At 35.7% G+C, this 21,158-nt stretch overlaps 1 protein-coding gene across 1 annotated transcript in view; it reads left to right on the forward strand.

The window, feature by feature from the left end:
• The window catches only part of NDUFS4 (NADH:ubiquinone oxidoreductase subunit S4), a 119,790-nt gene that overhangs the window by 41,354 nt on the left and 57,278 nt on the right, over nucleotides 1-21,158 (forward strand). Inside the window, exon 2 of the mRNA XM_022597655.2 lies at nucleotides 9,397-9,475. Within this exon, the coding sequence (XP_022453363.1) occupies nucleotides 9,397-9,475 (79 nt within the window). The remainder of the gene's footprint in view (nucleotides 1-9,396; nucleotides 9,476-21,158) is intronic.

The following is a 21,158-nucleotide window of genomic DNA, read 5'->3' on the forward strand; positions in this document are numbered from 1 at the left end:
CGGCTTCCCTGGTGGTGCAGTGGTTAAGAATCTGCCTGCCAATGCAGGGGATACGGGTTCAAGCCCTGGTTCGGGAAGATCCCACATGCCGTGGAGCAACTAAACCGGTGCGCCACAACTACTGAGCCTGCGCTCTAGAGCCGGTGAGCCACAACTACTGAGCCCACATGCTGCAACTGAGCCCACATGCTGTGCCTAGAGCCCGTGCTCTGCAACAAGAGAAGCCACCGCAATGAGAAGCCCGCGCACTGCAACGAAGAGTGGCCCCCACTTACTGCAACTAGAGAAAGCCCGCGTGTAGCAACGAAGACTCAATGAAGCCAAAAATAAATAAATAAAATAAGTAAATTTATTATTTTATTTTATTTTTTTTACGGTACGCGGACCTCTCACTGTTGTGGCCTCTCCTGTTGCGGAGCACAGGCTCCGGATGCGCAGGCTCAGCGGCCATGGCTCACGGGCCCAGCTGCTCTGCGGCATGTGGGATATTCCTGGACTGGGGCACGAACCCCTGTGTCCTGCATCGGCAGGCGGACTCTCAACCACTGCGCCACCAGGGAAGCCTGATCAGTGATCTTTGATTTACTATTGCAAAAAGATTATGATTTGCTGAAGGCTCAGCTCAGATGATGGTTGCATTTTTTAGCAATAAAGTTATTTTAAAATAAAGGTATGTACTTTTTAAAAAAAAGATACAATGCTATTGCACACTTAATAGATCACAGTGTAGTATAAATATAACTATTATATGCTCTGGGAAACCAAAACATTTGTGACTTGGTTTTTCGCTATATTTGTTTTATTGCAGTAGTCTGGAACTGAACCTGTAATATCTCTGAGATATGCCTGTAGTTGTTTTTCAAAATTTTCTTGGTTATTTTTGTGAATTTTTTCTTCCTGATAAGGATCATCTAATTTTATAAAAATTCTGCTAGGATGTTTATTATTATTATATTTAATTTGTAGATTAAAAACTGACATCTTTATGGTAAATTAGCTTCCAATTATTTACAAGACATGATAAAATACAGCAACTCAATTCCTTCCTTTGAGGCGTTCCAAACCAGTAGTTATTCTTTAATGGCCAGTGTAGCTCAATGATTTGACCTTCCTAAATATGAACTTTTCACATATATTTGTTGTGTTTTGTAATATAATTATCATCACCATGACACCTATATCTCTTATTCTCTTCGTTTTAAGCTCATGTATATTTATTTTGATATCCTGTTGGTATAAACTTGGGTATATTTCTCCTTTACATTTTCCATCATGCCCTCCAGTTTCTTTGTTACCACCCTGTGAAACCTTGCCCACATTCTCCTCCTTGTTACTCTTCAGTTCCATTCCAAAGTCTGGTATGTGAGCATAATTACTCTTATCCCTCTTGCATAAATCTCCTTAGTCTGTTGGATGACTCTCAAAGGATTACTTTAAGGTTTTGGCTTGAGCTGTGTCCAGAAGCACAACAGCTATAAGATCCTGCTGCAAGTTCTACCTGGCTCAGAAGAAAGGGAAAATATCTATGAGCAGGATATTATAATTTTTACTGACTTGACCAGTTGAACATTTTAAGATAATATTAAGTACTTATGTAAAGATTAAAAATTATTGCAATAAATCTGATTTAGAATTAAATAACTAATTTGTGAATAGATTATAAACTGTCATCACTGTTATTTCCACTGCATTAACCAAATTTATAGGATCTTTGCCTTTCCTTTTACTCTGCATATTTTCCCAGAATATTAAGATGGTCTCCTGACCTCCCATCTTTTTTCTTTTTAAAAATTTATTTATTTATTTAGGCTGCATTGGGTCTTCATTGCTGCACACGGGCTTTCTCTAGTTGCGGCAGGCGGGGGCTGCTCTTTGTTGCGGTGCGAGGGCTTCTCATTATAGTAGCTTCTCTCGTGGACCACGGGCTCTAGGTGCATGGGCTTCAGTAGTTGTGGCACGTGGGCTCAGTAGTTGTGGCGCATGGCCTTAGCTGCTCCATGGCATGTGGGTCTTCCCGGACCAGGGCTCGAACTCGTGTCCCCTGCATTGGCAGGTGGATTCTTAACTGCTGCGCCACCAGGGAAGTCCTTGACCTCCCATTTTTATTTTTTCTGTTAACAATTCATTCTTCCTTGCTTCCATCTAGTGAGTACAGTATGATGAAGACAGTTTAAATTTTCTCTATAGATTCAAGATTTTGAAGAGCTTTAAGATCATCAACTTGAAGGTGACTGACCCAAATATCAACATATTTTAAGCCTGAGATAGTTATTGTGGCACAAAGTATATGGATATATTATTATCTTACTATTTCTGCTAGAACTTTTAGTAATATTTCTTTATGTTTTAGTATGGAACTGAACACTTTCTGATTTAATGTGAATTTGGGTTAATTCAGTTTGCGGTAAATTGACAACAAGCATAATTGGTTTTAGTCAAAAGGCTGAGGATTCATTGATTCATTAATAATTTTTATAGGATTAGGAATTTTACTTTGTCTGTAAGTCCAGCAGATCATTTCTGGTCCCTAGAAGTTACTGGTTTAATTTTAATGTTTTTAAAACCATATTCAGTTATTTGTAAGGATGTTTTTGTTATCTATAGTTGAACACAAAGTACCCCAATATTCATTTGCTTGAAACAGCAACAGTCATTTGTTTTACTCAGAAATCTGAAATTTGGGCAGGGCTTGGCAGGGAAGCTTATCTCTGCTGCAGGTGGTGTCTGCTGGGATGGCTCAACTTGGGCTAGAGGATTCATGTCTAATAGCTTGCCCACTTGGCTAGCAAAGTGGTATTGGCTGTTGATTCCTCTTCACATGGGATTTTGTGGGGCAGGCTGGACTTCCTCACAACATGGTGGCTGGGTTCCAAGAGAGAATATCCCAAGAAACAATGTCCTAAGAGACAAGAAGTGGAAACTGTTAGTTTTTTAAGGTCTGAGCCTGGAAATACGCATAGCCTCACTTCCGTATTATATTGATCAAGGTGTCACAGGACTAGATTCTAGGAATAGGGAACATAGACCTCCAGCCCCTCATGGGAAGGAGGAGTGTCAAAGGAATTTGGAGCCATGTTTTCAAACTGCTACAATAATATGGGAGTTTTACTATTCTTAGTTGATAAAGTTACTTTGCTTCAGGAGGAGAATAGTGTTAGTACTTGGAGTCAGCAATATGATTCTTATTCAGATACTATTTTTAGTGCAAATGATTTCTTTTTATCTTTTCACCATTAAGACTTTTTGAAGAGTATATTTTGAAGTATTAAAAAAGTATTTGTAAGACGTCTGTGTAGAAAACCACAAAACTTTGATGAAAAAAATCAAAGAAGATCCTAATAAATATACATGGATAGGAAGATTCAATATTGTTAAAATGTCATTTCCTCCCAACTTGATGTATAGATTCAGCACAGTTCCAATCAAAACCCCAGCAAGCTACTTTGTGGATGTCAAGAAACTGATTATATACTGGAAGGCAAAAGACCCAAAATATTCAACATAATAGTGAAGAAGAATAACAAAGAGGACTGACACTAACTGACTTCAAGATTTAGTATACAGCTGCAATAATCAACACAGTGATCAGCAAATAAATCAATGGGTAGAATTGATAGTCCAGAAATAGACTAGTCAAAGATAGGTAACTGATCTTGGAGGAAGGAGCAAAGGCAATCCAGTGGAGAAAAGATAATCTTTTTAATAAGTGGAACTGGAACATAACCACATGCCAAAAAAAAAAAGAATCTACACATTGACCTTACACCTTTCACGAAAATTAACTCAAAATGGATCATGGATCTAAATGTAAGAAGCAAAACTATCAAACTTCTAGAACATAACATAAGAAACAATCTAGGTACCTTGGTTTGGGGCTGAGTTTTTAGATACAACATCAAAAACACCATCCATGAAAGAAAAATATAGATGAGTTGGACTTCATTAAAATTAAAAGCTTCTGCTCTTTGAAAGACACTTTAAGAGAAAGAAAAGCACAGAGTTGGAGACAATATTTGCGAAACACATCTGATAAATAATTTTTATCTACAATATACAAAGAATTCAAAATTCAACAATAAGGAAAAAAAATTCAATTTAAAAATAGGCAAAAGATCTGAACAGATACCTCACCAAAGAAGATATGTAAATGGAAAATAAGCTTATGAAAAGGTGCCTCAACATCATATGTCATTAGGGAATTGAAAATTAAAACAACAATGAGATGCCACTACACACCTATTAAAATAGGTAAAATCCAAGAAACTGACACCACCAAACACTTGTGAGAATGAAGAGAACAGGAAGACTCATTTATTGCTGGTGGGAATGCAAAATGGAACACCTACTTTGGGAGACAGTGTGGCAGTTTTTTACAAAGCTAAGCATAGTCTTAACATATAAGCCATGAGTTGTGTTCCTAGGTATTTACCCAAAGAGTTGCAAACTTATGTCCTCACAAAAACTGCACGTGAATATCTTTAGCAGAAACAACCCAAATGTTCATCATGAAATTAATGGATAAACAAATGTGTATATGCTTTTGAAAGTTGTAACTCCTTGGATTTTTAAAGAAAATCAGATTATGAGTTGAGTAGTTATTCCATAGCATTTTCATAGGGGATTATTAAAACAAACTAGAACTATAATCACTTCCACTTATTAGAATCACACAGACTCTTCAGTAGAAAAAAAAAGAGAGGAACAAGTCCTCATTTTACACATTTACAAAAATGAAATCGAGATGCAGAGACGTTAAGTGATTTGCTCATAGACACAACAGTAAGTAGTAAAATGCAGAGTTAGAAATAAGATCTCTTAATATCCATTTCCAGGATACCTCATTGTCTTACAGGAAACTTATACAAAAAAACTAAATAGAATAAATTGTTTGTATACTCTAATAATAATTGATTAGTAACAGTCACAGCCCTTTGGGCTCAGAATTAAGACTGACACTTTAGAAACTTGGAAATGTGAACAGACCAGTTAAAACAAATGGGTGGATAGCAAGGCAAGTTCATGAAGCAAACAAAATTTCTAAGTTTCTCAAAAATGGGTACTAGGGACTTCCCTGGTGGTCCAGTGGTAAAGAATCCACCTTCCAATGCAGGGGACATGGGTTTGATCCTGGTCCGGGAATTAAGATCCCACATGCCACAGGGCAACTAAGCTCGCGCACCACAACTACTGAGCTCATGCGCCTCAATGAGAGAGCCCACGTGCTGCAAACTACAGAGCCCATGCGCCCTGGAGCCTGCACACTGCAACTAGAGAAGAGAAAACCCGCGCACCACAACTAGAGAGAAGCCTGTGTGCCATAACGAAGAGCCCGTGCGTGGAGACAAAAGATCCCGCACGCCTCAATGAAGATCCCGTGTGCTCCAACTAAGACCCAATGCAGCCAAAAAAAAAAGGGGAACTAAATAGCAAGATAAAATTACCATTTATTTACTAATCATTACATATTAGTCATTTCTGTATGTACACTTAACTTCCTAGTATTATGATACATGGCCCAATAAAATATGATTATTAATATTTGACTGTTGGCTGTTGCTAATAATGCTGCTATGAATATTACAAATATCTGTTTGAGTCCCTCCTTTCAGTTATTTTGGGTATGTACCCATAAGTGGAATTGCTGGATCACATGTTAATTCTGTTTAGTTTATTTAGGAATTGCCATACTGTTTTCCACAGCAACTGCATTTTACATTCCCACCAGCAATGCAGAAGGGTTCCAATTTCTCCATATTCCACCAATGCTTATTTTTTCCTAACCATCCTAATGGGTATGAAGTGATATCTCATTGTAGGTTTGACTTGCATTTCCCTAGTGATTAGTAATGTTGAGCATCTTTTCATGTGCTTATTGGTTATTTGTAGATCTTTAGATAAATGTGGCTTCAAATTCTTTTCCCATTTGTAATTGGGTTGTTTTTTTCTTGTTTGACTCCTTCCTTTGAAACTCATTATTTCTATGTACTAATTTGTAGGAGCTCTTTTACTTTTTTTTTTTTTTTTAGCCCTGTTGCGCAGCTTGTGGGATAAAACCTGGGACCCCAGCCGTGAAAGCACTGAATCCTAACCACTGGACCGCCAGAGAATTCCCTACCTATTTTGGATATTGATCCTTTACTGTTTTGTGTTGTAAAGATTCCTTGTTTGTTACCTTATTCTTTTTTTTTTTTTTTTTGTGGTACGTGGGCCTCTCACTGTTGTGGCCTCTCCCGTTGCGGAGCATAGGCTCCGGATGCGCAGGCTCAGCGGCCATGGCTCACAGGCCCAGCCGCTCTGTGGCATGTGGGATCTTCCCGGACCGGGGCACGAACCCGTGTCCCCTGCATCGGCAGGCAGACTCTCAACCACTGCGCCACCAGGGAAGCCCTACCTGTCTTACTCTTAATTTATCGTATTTTGGTTTAGAAGTTTTTTTGTAGTAGCTTCTGTCATTTTTTACTTTATGCTTTCTAGGTTTTATATTTTGTTTAGTAACGTTTTTATACTCTAATATGACTAAAAATATTTTCTTTACTTCTTCCACTTCACTGTTGTGGTGTTCTTTACAGGCTAATAAACAAAAAGATATTTGCTATATAGCTCATATTTAATCTAAAATTAACTGTAGATTATATTTTGTAGGTATAATTAATTAAATGCTGTGTTCGTAATTGACTCTAGATCTCTGTTGCTACCTTAACTATCTAGAATTGGAGGAAAATTTTTCTCCACATCTGAGGTTTGTTTTTTAAGAATTGCTGTCTCTGTGTTTCAGGAGTAGCTACTTAACACGTGATGCACATATATATACATATACATATATACATTGTGTGTTTTTTACTTAGGCAAATTTTTCTGAAATAAATTATATGTGAATATATTGTTTCAAATAATAAGAATTTCTACTTATAATTTCTTTGCATTCTAGCCTATCTTTTTCTTACAAAAAATTTTTATTTTATTTTATTTTTTAAAATTATTTATTTGTTTTTGGCTGTGTTAGGTCTTCATTTCTGTGCGTGGGCTTTCTCCAGTTGCGGCGCACGGGCCTCTCACTGTTGTGGCCTCTCCCATTGTGGAGCACAGGCTCTGGACGCGCAGGCTCAGTGGCCATGGCTCACAGGCCCAGCCGCTCCGCAGCATGTGGGATCTTCCCAGACCAGGGCTCGAACCCATGTCCCCTGCATTGGCAGGCAGATTCCCAACCACTGCGCCACCAGGGAAGCCCTATTTTTATTTTTAACTCTTCTGGTAATATTATTTTACTTAACATCTTTTGTCTTTTATTGTGTTGCCTTTTACATACAGGCTGATAAAAATATAAGCATAATTTTTCATCTGTGTATTTGTTTATAATAGTTATCTGTTTACAGAAAATGACATACAGCTTCATTCTTATGATTAGCTGGAGATCAATCTAAAATTATTAAAATATATCTACCATTAAAGTATATATACTTTAACATTTTAAAAAATTTACTTTGGGTTACAACTAATGTACAATAAGATTTTAACATACAATTTAAAAGAAAATTGTTTAAATCAATCAAACCTACTGTATAATTTTAAATTACACAGTTTGTGGATTACAGAGTTTTAATCTAATTTCCACTATTTTGATCTAACACTTCTATTCATTAGAGGAATTAGGTAGTTCCATTTTCTTGAAATATAGCTATATTTTCTTTTCCTTTTAAAATATTTATTTAATTTATTTGGCTGTGTCGGGTCTTAGTTGTGGCATGAGGGGTCTTTCGTTGTGGTGCGTGGTCTGTGTGTGTGGCATGGGGGCTCTAGAGCACGCAGGCTCAGTAGTTGTGGTGCGTGGGCTCTCTAGTTGTGGTGTGTGAACTCAGTAGTTGTGGCCCACTGGCTCTAGAGCATGTGGGCTCAGTAGTTGTGGTGTGTGAGCTTAGTTGCCCTGCGGTATGTGGGATCTTAGTTCCCCGACCAGGGATCGAAGCCGCGTCCTCTGCATTGGAAGGCAGATTCTTACCCACTGGACCACAAGGGAAGTCCCTACATTTTCTAATACTTCTAATATTTCAAGTTTTCCTGAGTTCCCTTATCATTGCCTCACTTTTTTCTTGCAATATATGGATTTATTTATAAATACTCAAAATGTTCTTATTGTCATATTATTGCTCTTAGTGATTTCCAGAGTAAATAGATTTTAAAAGGTACTTAATTATACTTCTTTAGTATTATAACAACTAGAACATATATTTTAACTGTTTGTATAAATAATTTAAAATAATATCCATGTAGGTGTATTTTGTGTGGATATATTTCTGAGCAAGGTATTTATAGTGATAATGAATTGTATTAATTAGGGGAAATAATTGATATTTTTAAAAAATATATGTTCATGAAGCAAAGCCTTTTGTATTATGAGTTATGTTTATGTTATTAGTAGGTAGATTTTCTATAAAGCTGTGTACAGTGTAGCTGTTGAAAGTTGAACATTTGGCCTGAAGTTTTACATGAATTCTTGGTGATTATATTGCATTAAATAAAAGAATTGAATACTCTATATTCAATTGGTTTGGAAACTCAAGTCAATTGTGTATACTAACTTACTTTCTAAAGAGAAATCTACATAGGATGGCTTAATATTTTGGAAAATTCTAAAATGCTAAATTGTCGCAATCATCGATGGCTATTGCATTCATTAGTATAAACTACAGTGTGTACATGAAATAAAAAAAATCTGTTAGCTTTTCATAATTTCCTTGGGGTGAGAGTGGGACCATGCTAATACAAAGGAGTTAGATTCTGTGCTGATTTTATTTCTGACTTAATATTTCTATTTCAGCTATTTAGACTTGATTCAATTCTGTGAATGGGTCACAGGATTAAACCAATAACATTGGTTTAAATGATCATGCAAATCATTCCTATTTAAACTTTTGTTTTGAAATTAGAGTGAAGGAACTTTTTGTTAACATTATGTAATTAAATTCTACAACTTTTACTTTAGTCCATTAGGAATATGATGGAGATTTTTCTTTTTCTTTCTGATGCCATCATTTAGGAATCAGCATTCCAGAAGTGTTGATATAGCTTTGCATTTTTCTTCCTTGTAATGACAAACTAGCCAGTGTGCATTCATAGAGAGCAGAACAGTTCTTGTCACTGGCGGCCCTTCTATGACAGAGAGCCTATAGACTGCCATAAAGTACAGCCTGTTGTGAACTGTCAAGTGAGAGTCTGCCAGAAACTCAGCAGACAGAACTAATTGGGGAGAAAAAGGATTTTTGTGCCCTCTTCTATTTCTTTCTATTCTTTTTGTTTTATTAGACAGATACTGTTAAAGTAGCTGGTTTCTGTAAGATTTGTCTGCCTCTCTTTTCTCATTGCATGGATCACTTTTTAACTTAAAGTCTTTCACTGCAGGTCGCTGAGCACTTCCACATGGAGGTTGGCACAGGACCAAACTCGAGACACGCAACTCATAACGGTTGATGAAAAATTGGTAAGAATTCTCTACTATACACTGCTAGGATTCTGCCTTCAGGGTTATTTTTGTACAACAGATTTTTCAGATGGTGTTCTGGGTTCTTCTAGGAAAAGTGTATATAAATTTTAAGAAGAAATAATCATTACAAAAAGATAATTTGTGTTAAGCATTTTACACAAATATATACAAACATTAAAATTACAAAAGGCTTCCATTTTTGTGGCATTTATAAGTAGGAATCAGTATTTTTATAATGAATATATTATTTTTAATTTTCTCAGTTACACTCCTATTTAAGTTGTAAGAACTTACCAGTACTATCTAAAATTAAGTATATTGGGTTTTTCTGGAGCCAATTATTGAAATTTTTACTGTGTGTATATATGTGTGTGTACACACACACATCCTATTTCTGCATTATGCATGAGAGATTACAACTAACAATACATGAGTAAGGTTCTTCTGTTAATCAGCAGCAGATAGAATTTTGGTCATCGTCACTTATAGAATTTTTCAGTGTGTGGTGTTACTTTAGATGCAACTTGTTATTTATACCTATATTGTACAATGGCATAAATTTTGTAAAGTTTCTAAGACTTCTAGTAAAAATGTGTAATCATATAAACATGCTTTTCATTTTATATCTGGTTTACAATTATCAGATATACGGGTATGTTTCTTGACTACTCCCTTTCTAATTGTACATTCTTTTGTCACTTAATTTTGAACCTGTAAACATAATTTAAATAATGGGTCACACTTAAGTTTCTGTTTGCACCATTAAAGATATAAATAGATAAATAAATAGATAAGTACAGACAATTTGGAAGGCTGGTTATGCCTAAGACTGCTTGGTTTTAAATTCTTGTCTTTAAATTCTCTCTTAGATCTGCCTCCTGACCTTGCCATCATCCTAGTCAAGGCTACCATCATTTTTCACCTAGATTGCTGCCCTGTTTCTTAATTGATCTCCATAGATACTTTAATCTTCCTCTAATTCACTTTCCACAGATAACCAGAATAGTCTTTTTGAAATGCTGGTTGTGTCATCCTTTTGTGTAAAATCCTTTGGTGTTTTTTACTGACCTGAGAGTAAACATTAAAATCCTATCATGGCCTTTGAGGTCTTGTGTGATTTAACTCCTGTCTTTCTAAGTTTATCTTGTGCCTCTGTCTTTTACACTCTGTGCTTCAACCACAGCAAGCCTGGAACTTGCTGTTCTTCTTTCCTGCTTCAGGGCATTCAGATTTCAGTTAATTATGCCCAGCTGCTTTTTACCAATTCCCTAGCTCTTCATCCAGGTACCATCTACCTGTTCATCAAGTGTTAATCAAATGTCACTTGCTGGGAGTTCCTTGATGGTCCAGTGGTTAGGACTCCATGCTTCCACTGCAGAGGGCCCAGGTTCTGTCCCTGGTTGGGGAACTAAGATCTTGCATGCCACGTGGCTCAGCCTAAAACCTCCCAAAAAAACCAAACAAAAAAACCAAATGTCACTTGCTTAGTCAAGTATAAGAGAAATGAGACAGGTGTGTGTGTGTGTGTGTGTGTGAGAGGAGGAGGATTTACACATGCCACATGTTCATTAATTAATGAAGGTACTATTATTTTACCTTTTCCAATGACCATCTCTTTTAAGCCCCAAGAGATTACTTTCTTGTTCCAGTATTATGAGGTTTACTCTCTATAATAAAGTTTCAAATTTTAGAGAGTTTGTTAGTAGCACTTGTAAGTTCTTTTCTTACTATTCAGTTTGCAAAGTGAATAAGTCAGAGAGCAATCTATTGCTCTAAAAAGGTGCTATGAAGCATACCAGAGAGGTATACAGACTGCTTTGAATTTTGTGTTTTTAATGATATCCCCTAAAATCAGTTGTATAGTTTTAATGAATTTTGTTGCCCTTTTTAGATTTTCCCTAGCTTTGTTATGTCTTTCTTGAAGTATAGTAGTCAAAATGTCAGTGTGATATTCCAGTTGAAATCAGTTGAAGTCTTATGTATAATTATTCATAGTTTTTTTTTTTTTTTTTTTGCGGTACACGGGCCTCTCACTGCTGTGGCCTCTCCCATTGCGGAGCACAGGCTCTGGACGCGCAGGCCCAGCGGCCATGGCCCACGGGCCCAGCCGCTCCACGGCACGCGGGATCCCCCTGGACCGGGGCACGAACCCGTGTCCCCCACATCGGCAGGTGGACCCTCAACCACTGCGCCACCAGGGAAGCCCTATTCATAGTTCTTGAAGTGATACTTAATATGGATAACTGAAACCTATAGGTAATTTTCAAACCTAAGTTTTTGCCATTCATTTAGTTTTATATTAAAATGAAAGTATTAAGTAATCAGACAGGTAACATAATGCCAGTAGGGGTTTCATGTCTTCTTGTTCCTACACACTGTTGGATGGAGAGTTTAATAAGTAGCGTAATGACAAGACCAGGGGCTGAAGGGTACTTCCAGAAATATTGAGCAATTGGAGTTGATTATGCTTGCATTTTGAACAAAAAATGATTCTAAAAATGTGTATATCAACATTAATGATAAAAATATTTCAAAATGTGAAGTAAATCCTCATGAGTGTTTTAAAAGGAGATGTGGAAACAGCATTTTAATGTCACTATTATATAAGGTAAACCTATTTGTTAACTTAGTATACCATTTTTATTAATTACTGAACACTACTGTTATAGACTACTGTTATATTTGTATCTGAAATTGGATAGAAGCTTGAATCTTAATTGGAAGGTAAGGGAACTAGCTATTATGATTTCTATTGAACACTGTTATATAATGTATTTTTAAAATTAATACAGGTATGCCTATTAAAGCCCAGTGATTAAGCATATGGACTAAACTTAGTTGGGGACCAATTTCAGTGGTTATTCTAGTTTTAGAAAATGGATCTTAGGAATTTAAAACCAAAGGATAACTTTAGATGTTACCTAGTTATATTACTTCATCAGGTTGTTTTTCATCTAAAAAATTGTTTAACATTTTATTCAGGAGAAATCTGATGTGGGAATTCAGTTAGTAATAAACTAGATAAAAGCTGAACTGCTGGAGGGTGAGGGTTGAGAACATGAGGGAAGAAGACCTGTAAGTCTTCCCTAAGACATGCTCCTCTCGGGACTTCATAGAGTGAGAGTTGGAAGGATAATTTAATGTTCTGCCCTTTTTTTATTGGACTGAACAACTGGTTCTTAAACTTCTGTTTTAAAAATTTCCAGCTGATTCTCATTTCTTTTGAGGCTGCTCTTTATGTTACTGATCAGTCATAATTATTAGAATGGTGCTTCTTATGTAGAAAAAAATAGTCTTTAAAACAAATGAAGGGGCTTCCCTGGTGGCGCAGTGGTTGAGAATCTGCCTGCCAATGCAGGGGACACGGGTTCGAGCCTTGGTCTGGGAAGATCCCACATGCCGCGGAGCAACTGGGCCTGTGAGCCACAACTACTGAGTCTGCGCATCTGGAGCCTGTGCTCTGCAACAAGAGAGGCCGCGATAGTGAGAGGCCCGTGGATCGCGATGAAGAGTGGCCCCTGCTCGCTGCAACTAGAGAAAGCCCTCGCACAGAAACGAAGACCCAACACAGCCAAAAATAAATAAATAAAATTTAAAAAAATATATCAAAAAAAACAAAAACAAATGAAGATGGAATAATTGTATATCCAAATGCAAAAAACCAAAAAACAACAACAAACTTCATTCATACCTTGCACTATACTTAAGAATTAACTCAAAGCCCTAGATGTAAACTCATAGTCTGAAATATAAAACTGAAAATTGTAAAACTTGTAGAAGAAAATGTAGGAGAAAATCTTTGTAACTTTGGTTTGGATAAATAGTTTTTAGCTATAACACCAAAGCATAATTTATTTTTTAAAAAATTATGAAGTTGGACTTGCTCACAAATAAAATTTTCTTTCAAATTGCTTTGAAAGACATTGTTAAGAGAATGAAAAGACAAGCCATAGATTGGGAGAAAATATTTGACAAACATGTTATCTGATAAAGGAATTGTATCTGAAAATAAATCACTTATAACTAAATAATAAGATATTAACTTAAATAAAAATGAGCATACACTTTACCCAGAAGATACTCAGATGGGAAATAAACGCATGAAAAGATGCTTAACATCATTAGTGATTATGAAATTGCATATTAAAACTACAGTGAGCTCCCACAACACACTTATTTGAATGGCTTAAAAAAACTGACCATACCAAATGCTAGCAAGGATGCAGAGCTACTAGAACTCTCATAGGAATGCAAAATGGTACAACCATTTTGGAAAATAGTGTGGCAGTTTTTTATAAACATATGCTTACCATATAATCCAGTAGTCTCACTTCTGAATATTTACCAAAGTGAAATGAAATCTATGTTTACACAAAATCCTGCATGTAAATGTTTTTAATAGCTTTATTAATAATTCCAGTAACTGGAAACACTCTGTCAGTGGATTTCTGCACACTGATTAGGAACAAACATGCTTCTTATTAGCATGCTTATTAGCATGCTTTATGCTAATAAGAAGCCAGACTCCAAGGCTACGTACATACTGTGTGATTTCATTCATTTGACATTTTAGAACAGGCAAAACTCTAGGAACAAAAAACTGATGAGTGGTTTTCAGGATTGGATGTGGGAGGAGGAATTAACTATAATGGGCATTAGAAAATTTTAGGGGGTGATGGAGAACTGTTCTATATCTTGATTGTCGTGTTGATTTTTTTGTCAAAACCGATATTTTTTGTGATGCATTTGTTAGAAAAAAACAGAACTGTACACTATAAAGGGTGGGTTTTACTGTTCATCAGTTTTTTTTAAAGGGAAAAGGTTGTTTCTTAATTTGGTGCTAAGCTGTTTCTTTATAAATAATGTCCATTGGTTCAAGATCTGCCCTTGGGCTTCTCTGGTGGCACAGTGGTTAAGAATCTGCCTGCCAATGCGGGGTACACGGATTCGATCCCTGGCCTGGGAAGATCCCACATGCTGCCAAGCAACTACGTCCGTGCTCCACAACTACTGAGCCCGCATGCCACAACTACTGAGCCCACGCGCCTAGAGCCTGTGCTCTGCAACGAGAAGCCACTGCAGTGAGAGGCCTGTGCACCACAACGAAGAGTAGCCCCTGCTCACCACAATCAGAGAAAAGCCTGCACGCAGCAACAAAGACCCGATGCAGCCAAAAATAAAATAAAAATAAATAAATAAATTTATTTAAAAAAAAAAGATCTGCCCTAATAATACATGGGGCATGCCATTTTCCACATGACAGCTTTCTGTATATTTGAAAACAGCTCTTTGGTCCTAAATCAGTGGTTCTCAAAGAGTGGTGGGGGGCTGAGGGAGCAAAACCCTTATAGAAGGTCCACAGAGTCAAACTATTTTCATAATTATTCAAAGACTTTATTTGCCCTTTTCAGTGTGTTGACTTTGACACGTATGTTACAAAAGCAACTGTGGCAAAACTGTTAGCACCTTAGTGTAAATAAAGGCAGTGGCCCTAACTGTGCGACCTGTCATTGTATCCTTCACTTCCCTGCATTTGAGGTTTCTTAAAAAAGAAGCTAGTTTCACTTAATGTCTTTGATGAAGCAGTGAAAATTATTAATTTTTAAAAATCTCAATTCTGCATGTACACCTTTTTTATGTTCCATGTAGCAAAACAGAAGTATGCGTAAAACTCTTCGGCATACCGAAGTACAGTTGTATCAAGGAAAAACTTGTATGGTTGAGTTGCCATTGCAAACTGAACCTAGTCCTTTTCTTCATGGAACACCTTTTAGGTGAAAAAACAATAACAGATGACAGACACATTATGGTTATTCAGTATTCAGTACGTGGCAGACATCTTTTCAGAAATAAACCTGTCACTTACAGGAAGTGTTGCCCATGATAAACTTCAAGCTTTGGAGTGAAAATTAGAATTTTTGTAGAACTTGATTCTGCCACTGATCTGAATGAGCTCGACAACTTCCCAGTACTTAAGGACTGTTCTAATGGGATTGGTAGTGATATTAATGAATGTGACTTTTAAAATACTGTGTAATGAAATATGTTAACATTTGGAAGATCTGCATACTTCTGTGAACCAGTATTTTCAGTAACTGACATATGATGGTTATAAAATCATGAATGGGTAAAACTTTCTTTTTTTTTTTTTTGTTAAATAAATTTATTTATTTTGGCTGCGTAGGGTCTTCGTTGCTGTGCACGGGCTTTCTCTAGTTATGGCAAGCGGGGGCTACTCTTTGTTGCGGTGTGTGGGCTTCTCATTGTGGTGGCTTCTCGTTGCGGAGCACAGGCTCTAGGCACGCGGACTTTAGCAGTTGTGGCACACGGGCTTCAGTGGCTGTGGCTTGCAGGCTCTAGAACGCAAGCTCAGTAGTTGTGGCGCACGGGCTTAGTCACTCTGTGGCATGTGGGATCTTCCTGGGCCAGGATCGAACCCATGTGCCCTGCATTGGCAGATGGATTCTTAACCACTGCGCCACCAGGGAAGTCCTGGTAAAATTTTCAATTGAAGTGCAAGAACCAACCGTGGATTTAATGAGAGAATGAAAATATTAAGGTTATTAAAATATTGCTCCCCCCTCTAATTACATATCTGTGCGGGGATGAGTTCTCTTCATATATAGTAAGCAAGACAACTTAGCCAACAGTTTGAATATAAAAACAAGTCAGAATTCAGCTGTCTTCTATTAAGCTAGACATTAGAGATTTCAAAAGTGCTACTCTTCTCAAATTTTTAGTTTTTGAAATATACTTTTATAATGTTATTTATATTAGTATATAATCGATTTATTATTATTTTAGACTAAGTTTATGTTTAAATTTCTCTCCATTTTAATTTCTTATATGATAAATATCTATAGGTATATCTCATATAAGCAAAATCTCATTGGGGTTCCATAATATTTAAGAGTGTAAAGGAGTCTTGAGACCAAAATGTTTGAGAATCATTTTCCTAAGTCTTCTCTTTTCTGGCTTAAACATCCCCAGGGCTTTGGTTCATTTTACATGAGTTTCAGTTAATTCATCATCTTGATTACCTTCCAGTTTGACTGAATCCCTTTTAAAATGTTGCCAGGATTTCTCATGATACTTCAGATGTATGGTGCAGGATATGGTGGGGATTATTACCTCTGTTCTCTTATTTTTTATTTATTTATTATTTTTTTTTGTGGTACGCAGGCCTCTCACTGTTGTGGCCTCTCCCGTTGCGGAGCACAGGCTCCGGACACGCAGGCTCAGCGGCCATGGCTCACGGGCCCAGCCGCTCCACGGCATGTGGGATCTTCCCGGACTGGGGCACGAACCCGTGTCCCCTGCATCGGCAGGCGGACTCTCAACCACTGCGCCACCAGGGAAGCCCCACCTCTGTTTTTTTTTAATCTTAGCAGTCTAGTAAGGCAACTTAAAACTTAGGTCCTCATACTTCTTCTTACGTGGATTTCTTGGAGAGCTAGAACCTCAGACCCTTTTTTATTTGTCCCGTCATGTTTCATTTCTTAAATCTTAAGTATATACTGCTTATTATTATTATTTTAAAAAATATTTATTTTTGGCTGCGTCAGGTCTTAGTTGTGGTACACAGGATCTTTCGTTGTGGCTCACGGGCTCAGTAGTTGCGGCACGTGGGCTTAGTTGCCCTGCGGCGTGTGGGATCTTAGTTCCCCAACCAGGGATCAAATCCGTGTGCCCTGCGTTGAAAGGTGGATTCTCAACCACTGGACCACCAGGGAACTCCCTATAATGCTTATTATTTTAAACTGTTATTAGATTAGCTCTAGGGGCATGTCACCAAGTAAACTTTAATTTTCTTTCTTTCTTTTTTTACTGTTATATCTGACAGGTAGAATTTAATATATATAACATAACAAATTAAAGGAATTTTTATAGTGTTTTGTGGATGTCGATACCATACAAAGAAAAAAACGTTTTATTCTGTGCATCAGTTGTATATTGACAACTTGTATCCTATCCTTTCTTTTAGGAATAGAATGTAGAGGGGTAAAGTCTGCTTAGCATTTTCTAGTGTAAAGAATTCTATTCTGTCATTTTAGAACTATACCTAATGTTCACATTGTTAGAAAACAGAGCTTCAGAGAATAAAATTGTTGTAATACCTGGATTACTGCTAATAATGAATTTTATGTCAGAGCACATGGTAAATTTTTAATCAGTCATTCTTAATATCTTCTCTCTTGTGTATAAATTGCTAGCTATCCTTTTCATTTATTCTTGCAACTAATAAAATGTTAAATATCAAAAGAGGTGATGACAGCGTCTTAGAATAATTTTGTTGATTTATGTAGAAGCACAGTGTTTAAAAAAAATTTTGCATGATGCAACTTTCGTGGGTTGCACCATTATTATTTTCAAATATGTGATACTTCCTACAGATAACAAGGAAAGCTAAGTTTGCTAGGCCCTTGTTTTTTGTGGCAGGAGCTGCTGTGCTGTGGAGGTTGGGTGAAGAATGTCTTTGCCTTTGTGCTTATTAAGAGAGTAACTTTTTTTTCTTTATGCCACCCCACCCCAGTCTCCTTTCAGTACATTTGATGAATACACAAGTCCAATGAACACATTGTCTTTTTATATTCACTTGTATTATACAAAAGAGAGAAGTTAAATTTTCAGTACTCTTTGAAGAGTGAGTAAAGGCTCCCTCCCCCACAAAGCAACTAAAGCATAACTTAGACCTGCATAGGTACATTTTTGATTTGCTTTTTAATCATTTGTATTAAGTGTTTTAAAAATACTAATTCCTGTTTTTCACAATTACCTTATATTAGCTATCAACTGCTATAGTTAATCTTTTAACATACAAAAATAAAAAACTACCCCGATAAAATAAGAATTGATTTCAGTTTATTAATAAAAATAATGTGAAATAAGCCTTAATAGTTTGACATTAGTATATTACTTCCATAAAATTATGTTATATGCCATCTTTCCTTCATTCTTCATTTATTTATTCAGTAAATACTTACTGAGCACTTAAGTGTGCCAGGCACTATCCTTCAATGTTTATATTGATACGTTCAGTGGTTTGTTTTCATTTAGGTACTTGGTTATTTTATCTAAAAACTATTAAGCACCACCTGTTTTAAATTTTATAAAGGTGTTACACTTAGTTATACATGCAATCTCAACATACAAGCATGTAAGAAAGGAAACTTTTGTTTTAGCTATCTGTAACTCTCAAATCTGTGGCGTGGGGTGAAGGATGGCTACGATTTCTAAACTTTTTTTTTTCTTTTGAAAATTTACATGATAGTACACACTATTAATGTAAAATCCTAATATTTTAGATGTTTTAAGTAGTCTGTATTAATATCTTTATTTAAAAATTAGGTGTGCATGTAAAATAAATAGAGTCAGTGTTTTGAATATTGCCAATTTTTTGTTTGGCTGTTTGACAGTTACTTCCAAATAGCAATAACACAGCAGTTAAAGGTTTGTTACTTGTTGATACTTGCAATAATTAATTGCTACTTGATTAAGCACGTTATTAACACATTCAGCCAACAAATATTGCTGTTTTAGAATGTCTGCAAGCAGCAAGTTATTTAATATAAATTTATTGTCACTTTAATAAGTTTTGAATTTTTTCATTGCTTGTATTACTGTAAGAAATTTTAAAAATGAATGATTTTTGCAAGTCTTTCAAAATCCATATTTGCAGCACCAGTATTTGTTGTATGTTATTTTTGCCTCCTACGATACTAAAAGTTTATAGATGAAAACTTTTTATAAGTCTGGAAACTTGAATTAAAAATCAGTCATTAAGAGGTGACCTGCACAAAAAGATAAACCTAAGTTAAAGGCTTATATTTGCTTTGACTGCTTGCTTTTTTTTTTTTTTTTAAGGGGTCAGTTTTCTTTTGGTGAGATTACTTTCTTTTGGTGTATGGCAGCGCTATCTCTGCTAGATTATTGGAAGGAGTAGTGTCTGCGATTGGGGTTATACAGCCTTCTAGCATCTCAAGTGTCTGTTTTGTCTGGACTTTCCTCACGCAGCATTCTTGTGCAAAAATTTCAAGGCTTTAGTCTGGAGTACCGGGTCAAAGGATATGTCTCTTTGAAGGGTAGACAGGAGTTTTTTATGTTTTATTCACTAAGTAGTATTTCATTTTACATCAAAGAATAGTAGCCTTTGAGAACCTTCCATGGTGGCAGTTTAGCATGAAAGTTTTTTTTCTTTAAGACTTGCACTAAATATGGAATAATGTTTTTTCATGTTTTTTACTTTGCAGATGCTTATTTATATTCTTGTATTTAGATGAGACTATTAAAAAGAGAAAAGTGTTGACTAAATATAAATGTTAGTTTGCAATATAGTTTTAGGTTTTAAAAACAGCAATAGTTTTTTACAATGTACTGCTCTCTGTTGGTTTTACGTTACCCACGAACTACTGAAGAAAATTGGTGAATAGCTTTTAAGATTGTAGCAATACTATTGCTTAAAATTCTAAGGAAGAAGTAATGACTAATGATTTTGGTAGTGTAAATTTTATAGTGAAATGGCCATTCTTTAATTGGCCTTTTTTCAAGTACTGGTGTGTGTGTGTGTGGAGGGTGGGAGGGAATTGATTTTGGAAAATATAAAAAATTCAAGTAATGAAAAATGTTAAGACTTAGTGTAGCTAGAAATAAATGTGTTTCCTTCTGCACTTTTGGTATAGGTTAATCAGTAAATGTATTATGTACCAGTAGCATTAATCCCCATAGTAAGTGATTGCTTACATGTTTAGAAGATTATTAAATTGTATATAATATTCCTGTTACATGACATAATATACCTCAGCATTTGAACTTATATTAAAATAGCTTGTTTTATGTTTATGGGTAAAACATGCTCTTAAATTACTGAATTCTATTAAATTAATAGAATTAATCGATCATTTAAATAGAAATATTTGTACTCTTATTAATGACATGTCATTAGTTTTAAAACAACTTCAGTTAACTCTTACATTTAACACTGATTAAAACAAGTCAGATCAATTATTATATACAGTTATTTTAAATAAAATTATATTGGTAAATACAGAACTTTGTGTTCTAAAATATACTCCCAATTAAAATAAGTTATTTTCACATACTGTCAAGCTATATAAAACTTGTACTAGCTAAATACAGAGAAAATGAATGTTATAATAGTTTTAATATGCAGACAGGAACCATTTAAACTTAAATAGAGAATGATCTTTCTTTATTAAAATTGTTTAAGGAACAAAAGATCTTTCCTCTGAAGTATTCAACCATCTCTATTATCTGTGATTCTTCAGCAATTAAAGCAGATTTATTTTCCTCTTTGTTCCTACTTGGAATACTTGAACAATGCTGGAGAATTGAACTGACTGGAATGTTTTATCTTTCAAAAGCTTTAAAGTTCTATGTACCAATTAGTAAAATACAGTAAAGGTTTAAACTGTTAATAGCCACAACATCTTTAATGCATAGATCTGTAGTATGCTAGCGCTGTATAACAGTTCTCTATTGTATGTCTCTTTTAAGGAGAGTAACTGTGTCAGTTCTTTTCTTGCTTTGCTACCTGCTGTGTATGGAAATTGTGTATAGTACTTGACACTTGCTTTCAAGAATTTAAAATTCTTGCATGTTATTATGTAGGAGCTTTGGCCCTCAATAAAGTAGAATTAATAATATTTTACTTGTTTGGATT

The sequence above is a fragment of the Delphinapterus leucas genome, chromosome 3 (genome assembly GCF_059928025.1).
Source record: "Delphinapterus leucas isolate spDelLeu-1000000601 "Yukka" chromosome 3, BTC_Dleu_Yukka2, whole genome shotgun sequence".
Lineage (NCBI taxonomy): Eukaryota > Metazoa > Chordata > Mammalia > Artiodactyla > Monodontidae > Delphinapterus > Delphinapterus leucas.